The sequence below is a fragment of the Gossypium hirsutum genome, chromosome A01 (assembly GCF_007990345.1).
Source record: "Gossypium hirsutum isolate 1008001.06 chromosome A01, Gossypium_hirsutum_v2.1, whole genome shotgun sequence".
Classification (NCBI taxonomy): domain Eukaryota; kingdom Viridiplantae; phylum Streptophyta; class Magnoliopsida; order Malvales; family Malvaceae; genus Gossypium; species Gossypium hirsutum.
In genome coordinates, this window is record NC_053424.1 from 119,089,515 (window position 1) to 119,100,461 (window position 10,947).

At 30.1% G+C, this 10,947-nt stretch overlaps 1 protein-coding gene across 1 annotated transcript; it reads left to right on the forward strand.

Moving 5' to 3' along the window:
• The first annotated feature begins 8,501 nt into the window (after positions 1 to 8,501).
• On the forward strand, positions 8,502 to 10,947 carry LOC107958042 (transcription factor DIVARICATA). Its single transcript, XM_016893695.2, has 2 exons — positions 8,502 to 9,505; positions 10,278 to 10,947. Exons 1-2 carry the CDS (start codon positions 9,078 to 9,080, stop codon positions 10,735 to 10,737), a joined length of 888 nt encoding a protein of 295 aa, XP_016749184.1. The 5' UTR covers positions 8,502 to 9,077; the 3' UTR covers positions 10,738 to 10,947.

A 10,947-nucleotide genomic window follows, 5' to 3' on the forward strand; every position in this document is an offset into this window, starting at 1 on the left:
AGTGGAATAGATTGAAAACAACGAATCTTATCCCCCTGAAGTTGTAGTGGGGCAAGTTGAAGATATGAGTCCGATCTCCCTGAAGTTGCAGTGAAGCGGGTCAGAATGATGGACCTTACCCCCTGAAGTTACAACAGAATGGATTGAAGTTACAAGTCATATCTCTCTGAAGTTGCAGTGGAGTGGATTGAAGCAACATGACACATTGGATTGGAATGAAACGACTTGAAGAAAAGCGTCAAGAGGAGTCAAGACTCGGCGAGACCGGGCAAAAATTGGTCTTTCTTAATCTTTGCTCTGTTCTCGTTACACGACAACGAGCAAAAAGGGGCAGCTGTACAAGCCCAATTTTCATGCCCGGGCCCAATTAACCTCTAGCCCAAGCAAAAAAAACAAAACACAAAACCAATTAACTTACCCAATTTCTGCCCGACCCACTAACAAAAGAACCCATACCAGCAGACCCAATTACAATACCTCATCACCTACCCTCTGCCACCGCCACCAACTCCACCGTTCACCTGCTTTCTGCCACCGTCCCATCACCGCTCACTTGCTCCACCTGCTCCGCCGCTCCCATGCCACTTACACCTGCAAAAACAAAGAAGAAAAGACAGAAAACAAAAAAATAGGAGAAAATTGTGGAAGGCTATATTAAGCCACCGAAACTATTTTGTAAAATGGGGGGGGAAAAGCTTGATCACTGAATCGGGGGGCTTTTTCTTTTCTTTTGTAACATTTTCATATAAATAAAACAAAAAAAAAACAGATTCAAGGCTTTGATATCAGATTTGCATTTCTTATTTATTTATTTTATTTTCTTTATTTCGTACATTAAATAGAAAATAAAAAGGGAAAGGGGACTCACCGGGAACCACCATGGTTGCGCCGTCGGAAGGCTTCTCCTCCGTCGCCGATTCGGGTCCGAGAGGGATTGTGGGTTTCCCTCTTTCCCGCGGGTTGAGAGATCTGAGATCTCAAGGATGCCACACGATGAGGGTTAAAACCCCCTTTTTCTCGCATGACTCCGGCCACCGTCCTTGGTGGCGCTGCGATGGAGATGCGGCAGACGGCGGCGGGGTTCTAAGTTTGGAACCCTAGCAGAGAAAGGGGAAGACCCTTTTGTTTTTTTCTTATTTTTTTAAGAAATGAGATAGCAGAAAAAAAATTGGCTTTTATAGGAATTTCAAGACGGCGCCGTTTAAGGCTCCCTTGACCCGCGCGGTGACCCGACCCGAGGGGAAGATCCGCGCGTTTTCTAAAAGGGGGATATTTGTGCATTTAGTCCCTCCAATTTTGAAGCGCTTTCAAGGAAGTTTTCTCACATTCGCAATTTTGACCACAAATTTTTGCATCCGTTTCAATTTGGTCCAGGAACCATGCGCCTGGGTCTTGGCAGAACGGCGCCGTTCAATTAATAGGAATAATTTCCTAATTGGCCCTTCTATTTTTCGCGCGCCTCACATTTTGATCCCTTACCCTATTTTATTTTTGATTTCAGCCCTGAGATTTCGTTTCAGTTTTGATTTAGTCCTATTATTATTATTATTATTATTATTATTATTATTATTATTATTATTACCTACTTATTTATATTTATTTTATTAAAATTTCGGTATATGTATATATATGTGTATATATTTTTATGATATATATACATTATTTTTGTAACATATATGTATATATACTTATATATTTTTATATATTTTTTACAACTTATATACATATCTATATATATATTTTCATTTTCATAAATACATACATATTTATTTTTTCTTTTATATATTTAAATATACTTTATATATTTTGTTAATTTATATATACATATTTTAGTTTATGTCTATATATATATTTTTATATTTAATTGTATTTGTTACTTATTTATTTTATTTTCGTTATTATTTTGAATGAATGTTTTAATTTATTTGTTTATATATATTGTTATTTTATATGATTGTAGGCTTGATTTTTATTTATTTTATATTGTTGCTATTACTCGTATCATTTTTACACTTTTGTATTCATTATGATTTTGTCATGTATAACAATGTAATTTGCTTTCACATTTTTACTACGACTTCATGTTTTTATTTCACTCGATAATAAAATTTGTTTTAAAAAATGATATTTTGTGTTTAGATTCGAGAGGATCGTACCCTAACTTACTGGGTTTCGATTTCCACAATAAATCTAAATACACTAATCTTTTCAAACTCAAGTTTTGAAACGATCTCGGGAATTAAGAAAAGATCGTGTCCTAACTTACTGGGCACGATCCCTTTCCTAAACCCGAGATAATAAAATATCTTTTAAATAAGTAAAATTCTGGCATTCATTCACGTATTGGGAATTTGAGACATTGTATTCTAACTTACTGGATATGATCCTCTTTCTCGAATAATGTGAAATATGCCCATTTTCCTAAAAATTTTCAACGTTTTAATACAAGGATCGTATTTTTTAAATTCTTCTAAGTTTTTCAATTTTCGACATTAAGACATTAAGTAATCAACTAAGGTACCAATTTTGGGCGTATCGAGGGTGCTAATCCTTCCTCGTGCGTAACCGACTCCCGAACCCGTTTTTTTTTTAATTCCGTAGACCAAAATCATTGTTTTGATAAAAATTAAATCGGTTATTAAAAACAACTACTTTTCGAGGTGACCCGATCACACCTCACAAAAAAGATTGGTGGCGACTCCCGTTTTTAGTTTTCATTTTCAAAACCCAAGTCGACCCCGTTTTTAATCCAAAAATGGTGTCAACAATGATCATCAATGGGTATTAATTTATAATAAATTAATCTTCTAGAAATGCTATGGTTGAAATAATGAAACCTTTCTTGCCCTTTAATAATAACAATAATAACATTTTTTTAATACAATATTAAGAGTGGAGATGGGATAATACGGTTCGAATCCTTGCCAAACAAGTATTTAACAAGAGCTTTAAGGTTTTGGGTTTTAGTAGAGACGAAGACAGGGGCAAGTTGTGGCTTTGACCCCCTCAAAGATGGTAGATTTGTCATTAAACTCTTAAATGTTTATGAAATTACATGTTAATACAATGGTAAAGCTCCACTTTAACCCCAATAACTTATGATTCATCTCTGACCCCTTAAAATAATTTTCTAACTTTGTCGTTGAATTTAAGTTTTGTGAAAAAAAGAAGAAGCCTCGAAAGAGTTTCACCATCCGTTTAGAGGCACTTGAATTTAGTCGGAGCTATCAAATACATTTACTTAAAATTACCCATAATCCCTCTTCAACTCTTAAATAGAAGGATAAATACATTTCAACACACTCAAACCCTCGGCCTCCTATATAAATAATAATATCAATACCAACCGAGCTAGTATTCAGTCGATATAAACCCACAATTTTAAATAAGTAATATAGGATTTGAAAATACAAATAATTTAAGAAGAATGGTGTATAGATGTGAGCTGCTTAGTGGACCCACCAACCCATTGTTGAAGGCGTGTATTAAATTTTGCTTTTGGCAGATAACCACATGAGGTAAGGCAATGCACTCAATGAACATTAATTAATATTTTAAACATTAATTTATTGCTATTAATAAATAAATAAATTAAAGATATAAAAAGTAAGGCATATAAGTTAGCATGCCAAAAATAGGTAGAATATTTATTTTAATAAAGAAAAGGAATCTTTCTATAAATAGAAAGGGTCGTACATTTGTTTAAGCAGTCATTATCATTTTCCCAAACAGCTTAAGAAGGGCTAAGTGGAAGACAAATAACTTTGGGGATTATTTTATAATATAAAGTTTAATTGTGTCCCCCACTCCCTATATTCTTCTCAATTTTGAAATTAAGTCCCTCTACTCCTTCAAATTTAACTATAATTTATTATTTTTTAAAATAAGACGAATAGGACTAAATTCCCGAAATTAAAAACAGAAGGATTAAATTTCAAAAATCAAAAGAATACAAGGATTAGGGTGTTTTGACTTAAATAAAATAATAATAATTAGAATTTGATCTAAATTAATATTAATTTGGACAAAAAATGGAACCTATCAAAAAAAAATTGGTCAATTTGAAAATAAATTAGTCAAATAAATAGGCTGTAATTCAATAAAAAATAGGGGAATAATAGAGAAATAAATACCAATTTACCAAACTTTATGCCCCACCTTTCTTATTTTTAATTCATACCTTCAAAAATTAAATTATATTCAAAATAGTCCAAAGTTATTTTATGATATAAAAGTGAACTTTTTCTCTCTTTTTTTAATATATATTTTCCTACCTAACCCTTATTGTCCATATTTTGGATTTAGTTTTTAAGTAATGACAATATTAGCATATACTCAAGTTATACTTGAAGCGATAAACATCCTGACCATTAGACGTACACACGAGGTTCGCAAAAGAGAATCTTCGTTAATTTTTTTTATTGTTCAATAAAAAATTAAGGTTGGAGATTTTTAATTTGGATTTTTTTAAATTTATTTTTATTATAATTAAATGATTAATTCTAATTAAAATTGTTATTTTTAAAAAGTTATTAATACCCTTTTTAAAAGGCACTTCCTTTTTTTATAATAGTGAGGCCTAATAATTATTATAGATTTTATTTTATTTTGCTTTTAAAGTGGTTCCATGTTCACTAACCCAAAAACTTCACAATTTACTATATTTAACTCTATAGCTTTTGAAAGACTAATAAATAAACCCAACTATTATTTTTATATATTTTTTTAGTTGGGCAATAAAAAGTTGGTGTGATTCTATTAGGGTAGCCTTTTGAAAATTAGGATTTGGATTTCAAAAATAGTAAAAATTGTGGGATAAAAGAATATATATAAATGTATATAAAGTTAGATTATTTTAAAGGGTAAATTATATAGGTAGCTATTAACTATTAGTAATTTTTTTGGCTATTCAATTATGAAAGGTTACGGAATGATAATTTAATTATTCAATTTTATCTTTTTTTTATCACCGACTATTAAATTACTAATTAACGGAAAGATGTCTTGTCAACTTTTATATTTAGTATAATAGCAACTTTAGTCCTCAATATTTATATATATGTCAATTTAATTTTGATTCTAAAAAAATTAACCCCACAATGTTTCCGCATTATTTAATTTGATCTTTTTTTTTGTAATTCTGCTTTTACTTATGACCTAAAAGCTAAAAATTTTATCAGTTAAATTTAATCGAAAAGATTTAAAAATCCAATATAATAATTTTCATATTTTCATTTTTAACGGTAGGAACTGATGAGATTTTTAATAAAAAAGATCAATTTTTTTATCTAATATACATGAACTAATTTACCCGTTTTTAAGTAAATTGGGCAAAATGCAACCTAACTCCTAATACAAAGGTCTCAATGATACTATTACCTGATTTTATATTATATTAAATCTTAACTAATTTATATAATAAATAAAACCCGAATTCAAATATCTAAAATTTATATTCTCATAATTGAATAAATTAATTATTTAGCACATTATTAATAATTTGATAACTTCTAATATGAATATAATTTACTTTTAGGTCTCTAAGTTTGGTTATTTAGATTTGGCATTTTAGGTAAAAAATTAAAACCTTTAGGTTCTACTATTTTTCACACCTATATATATATATATTTGTAGCCACAATAATTTAATAAAATTGCAATTGTTCATGCTTTTCATAAACATATTTCATAGGTTTTACTTTTAAAGATATTAGAAATTGAGGTATGGTAATAGTTTAGACAATAATTAGTATTTGATATAATTTTAATGAAAAAAATTGTCTAAATTGTATCAATAGTAACTTAATTATGCGTAATTTTTCTTTTTGGCCATTAAACTGAAAAAATTACAATTTAATTACCAAGATTTTTGATATTATTTTTTTTATCATCCAATCATTAAGTGAATAACGGAACAATGGTGTGACACTTTATAAATTTATATAATCATTAGCTTTTTATACTTTCTACCAATTTGGCTTTTATTTTACTATTACTTCTCGTAGAAATAATTTAACAGTTTTAGAAGTAGAAGATGAATATGACTAATTTGTTCCAATGATTAGTGGGGGCTTTTATTTTTAAAAATTTAAAATTCAAGTTTAATTGTTAATATTGTTAAAACTATTCTGTTAAATTTGCTACTTGAAAGTTATATAGCAAAAAATGACGTTGTAATGAACTTTAATATAATTAACAGTAAAATTTTAATCGTGTTAACAGTCGAACTTGTATTCTTAAATACGAAAAATAGAAAGACTAAATACCTTGAAATAAAAGTTAAACAGATAAATTTTGAATATACAAAGATATATTTTAACTTATTTTTTTCTTTGAATTTAATAAAAGAAATTTGAAAATGATTAAAAAAATGTTTAATAAATGTGAACATTAATTAAGTAGATCTGTTAAGTAAATATGATCTAAAAGCAATAAATATGAGTTTGACTAAATGGATATTAATTAGAAATCTGCAAACCTTAGTCAAATCAATGATTTGTTTAATGGTGGCTCCTTCAATTCTGATAATCAACAATAAAAGGTTAATTTCATCAAATTTCTTCAAACTATGGTCCAAATTTTAAATTGGTCCTTGAACTTCAAAATGTTTTAATTGAATTCTTAAAACTCCATTATTGTATCAATTAGGCTCTTCCATCAGCCTAGCCATTAGCTTAAGTATTAAATACCTATTAAAATATAATCCGAAACATATTTAAAACATGCAGATCAAAATATAAAACACGTGTATATCTATATTATTGATAGCTTGGGTAAAAAGAAATTGCCATCTTAAATATGATTGACATTGTCTACTTTTTTTTTCTTTTACATGTTAGATTTAAGTTGGCCATATAATAGGTTTAAAATTAGGATAAAACATCATTTAGTCCTTGAACTTGACAACTTATCCCAATTTGGTCTCTGAACTTTTTTTTGTCACATTAGTCTTAAAAATTGACAACTTTTCCTAATTTTTGTCTTTACAATAACGTGACATTCTGATAATGTATCACATTTTTACATAATTTTTTATGTGATGCAATATCAGAGTGTCATGTCATCACATCGACCAAAATAAGGGGAATTTGTCAAGTTTTAAGACTAATCTAGAAAAAAAAAATCAAGGACTAAGTTGAGAACAATTGCTAAGTTTATGGGCTAAATGTTACTTCTTTAAAATATGCTTTATGTCATTTCCGAACAAATTGATAGCTAAGTTGATAGAAAAACTTAATTGTTACGGTATTGATATTTTCAATAGTCAAGTAAAACACCTTAAAATTTAGAGACAGATTTAAAATTCAAGTAACAGTTTAAGGATAATTGATAAAATTAACCTAAAAAAATTGAAAATAACTTTTTAAATTTCCGATACAATTTATATAATTAAATTCTCGAATCAATCGATTTTTTATTCAATTGGTTTATCCGATTAACGAATAAATAATGGAAACCTACATTCTAATAAGAAAAAAAGAAAAGATTTTTTCTTACAAAAATCTATGAAGGAAAAAACCAAAGCTTTTGAAATAGAAATTACAGAAACCCCAGTATCAAAAATCGATGATAAAAAGACAAACATCTCACGTGCTACAACTAAATGTCATCAACATCCATCGCCATTGTCAGGGTTGTTCCTTTCTTTTATTCGTAAATTCCATTAATAGTCATCCAACTATTAATAAATTTATTTTTGACCACTTAACTATGAAAATTTATAAAATAGTTATTCAATTATTAGTAAATTTTATTTTTAGTCACCCAATTATGAAAAGTTATAAAATGATTATCCAACTATTTAATCTTGTCTTTTCTTGTCACTGGCCGACTAATGGCGACGGCTTTTAAAATTGACATAATAGTAACTTTAATCCTCAATATTTATACATTGGGTTAAGTTAGCCTTGATTCTAAATAATTTAATCATCAATATTTACACATGGTGTAATTTAATCTTTGTGATCCTTCTTAAAAAGCTAAATTTGATTGAAAATATACAAAAAATTGGAAGTACCCAAAAATCCAATATAATAATTTTTATCTTTTCTCTTTATTTAAAAATTAACCCTTAATGTCACAAAAAAAGTAAAACTACAAAAAAATATCAAATTCCTCAGTACATAAATGTTGAGGGTTATTTTTTTTAGAATCAAGACTAATTTGACATAATTTATAAATGTCGATGGTTAAAATTACTATTATGCCAAGTTTTAAAAGTTGTCACAGGACAAAATTAAATAATTGTGTGACTAATTTGTAATTTTTCATTGTTAAATGACAAAAAAAATCAATAATAATTAAGTGAGTACTAGTGAATTTACCCTCTCTTTTTTTTCCTTCTTCTTCAAAGCTAGAATGACTAGAAAAATCCCATAATCACCACCCACTTTAGTTCCTTTCATTCATTTATTGGTTTTATATTGCTCATTGTCCCTTTCATTTTCTCTTTATTGCAATCACTTTCTATATATATAATATTTACAAATAGAACTTTGCTTTAGCTCAAGCATAAGCACATATAGGCGCCCACAATCTCCATTTTCACCAATCACAACTTAGCAGCTTTGACCCTTTCCCTTTCTTTTTCTGCTTTGCTTTTTCACTCTCTTCTAATTCCCCTGTTTCATACATTATTATATAAGCATTCATTCTCTCTTGCTCTCTTTGCTTTTGCTTTTTTGCTTTATAAAAGAGCTAACAATTTCTCAAAGTAGCTCCCTTTTCTTGGATTTTCACTGATTTTTGATGTTGTAATGATTTTGGGTTTTTTGAATTTTGATCTATATATTGTTTTTTCAGTGTTTTAATTCAGTGTTTTAGTTGGATTTTGGATCTTTTTATGTATATCTAGGTTTTTTTTTTCATCAAGATCTGATTTTTCCTTGGATTTTGGAGCTTGAGGTTCTTTTAAAGAGATTCCTTCATGGATTCCATTAATGCTTGAATGATTTAAAAGTTAAAAAAACAACCATTTCTCTGCAATTTTTTTTCTTGGACTTTCTCTCTCTTTGAACAAGAGGGAGAAAAAAAGCAGAGCTTTTATTTTTAGGGGCAAATCATCTTTGAAAAAGAACAATGAATAGGGGACTTGAAATCCTTTCACCAGCTTCTTATTTACAGACATCAAATTGGTTGTTCCAAGAGAGTAAAGGTACTAAATGGACACCACAAGAGAACAAGTGTTTTGAAAATGCTTTAGCTTTGTATGATAAAGACACACCTGATAGATGGTTTAAGGTAGCTGCCATGATTCCTGGTAAAACAGTTGGTGATGTTATCAAACAATACAGGGAATTAGAAGAAGATGTTAGTGATATAGAAGCTGGTTTGATCCCAATCCCTGGTTATAGTAGTGATTCTTTTACGTTGGAATGGGTTAATGATGGTCAAGTGTTTGATGGGTTTAGAAATTATTATTATACACCTGGTGGTAAAAGAGGGACTGGGACTAGACCTGATCAAGAAAGGAAGAAAGGTGTTCCATGGACTGAAGAAGAACACAGGTAAATTTGCTTGTCTTGTTCATTTATGTCTTGTAATTATGGTTGGATTTAGGATATTAAGTTATGTTTGGTTTTATTATGTGGAATTTGTAGTGTTTAAGGCTGTCATGGTAGTGGAATGGCAAAAGGTTTATGTTCAAGGCTTTAGTTGACATTGATCTCGAATTTGATTCGTTAAAAGGATTGATAATTTGGATATTTGGAACATATTGTAGTAATGGGAATGTCTTGTTTGATCCTTGAAATTGTTATGTTTGGTTTTTAACATGTGGAATTTGTAGTGTTTAAGGTTGTCAGGGTAGTTCTTTGTTGATGGTGGACTCGCAAAAGGTTTATGTTCAAGTCTTTAGTTGAGATTGATCTCGGATTTGATCCATGGATAACTCTTACCATACTTGAAACATATTGTAGCAATGGGAATGTTCTTTTTGATCCTTGGAATTGTTATAAATGTTGGAAAAATGTTGTTTGTACAGACACCCTATAGGTTGTTTGGGTCAAAGATTGTATTTTGTCTCTTCCACTCAATAAATGGGCAAATTAGTCTCTATATATTAGATCAATGAGCAAGAAATGGATGGAATTTTTAACAAGGACCAATTTGCTCTTTGATCTAATGTTCAAGGGCTAATTTGCACCTTTAAAAGGGAGAAAAATGCAATCTGACTTTTAGAACAGGGGCCTCTATGGTACTTTTACCAGTTGTTTGGTTTTGTGGGATGACCTTTTTGTCTAGCAGGCGATGATGGTTTTATTTGGTTATCAATGACAGGCAATTTCTAATGGGGCTTAAAAAGTATGGCAAAGGTGATTGGAGAAACATTTCGCGGAATTTCGTGACGACGAGAACACCGACTCAAGTGGCAAGTCATGCTCAAAAATACTTCATCAGGCAAGTAACCGGAGGGAAAGATAAGAGAAGGTCAAGTATCCATGACATCACGACGGTTAACATCCCCGATACCATCTCTTCTTCACCGGATCAAAGCAAGCCTTTGTCTCCAAGTAATTCTTCCACAGTCATGCAACCACAACAACAACCGAAAGCAACCAGTGTTACTAAAGAAGTCCTCGATTTCGAGTGGAACCAACGGAATGAAGGAGCAGCTATCATTTTCGACCAGACGAGCAGCGGCAATGCACTCCTCTCACCTTACTGTGGGATGATTTCTTCATATGGACCTCAATTCGGATCGTACAACGCTCTTTTCCAGTCTATGCAACATCCATAGATCTTCATCGATGAATCAATCAAAAGCCCTTGTATCAGCTAGCTTTGATCAATTCCACATGTGTATATGTTGAAGATGCAATTTAGTCCCATATTTATCAATCACTGTAATGAGAGATCACTTAAATGGTTTATGTGATTATCATTGAAATTATGCATCATTGAACCATAAAAAGAAAGCTTATTACATGAAGCTTGGGGCATTTATTAA

What these genes read in the sequence shown, in the direction of transcription:
- LOC107958042 (XM_016893695.2), top strand. Translation starts at nt 9,078, where the DNA reads ATGAATAGGGGACTTGAAATCCTTTCACCAGCTTCTTATTTACAGACA. An exon ending in TGGACTGAAGAAGAACACAG is followed by an intron (nt 9,506 to 10,277) that starts GTAAATTTGCTT and finishes TATCAATGACAG; the next exon opens with GCAATTTCTAATGGGGCTTA.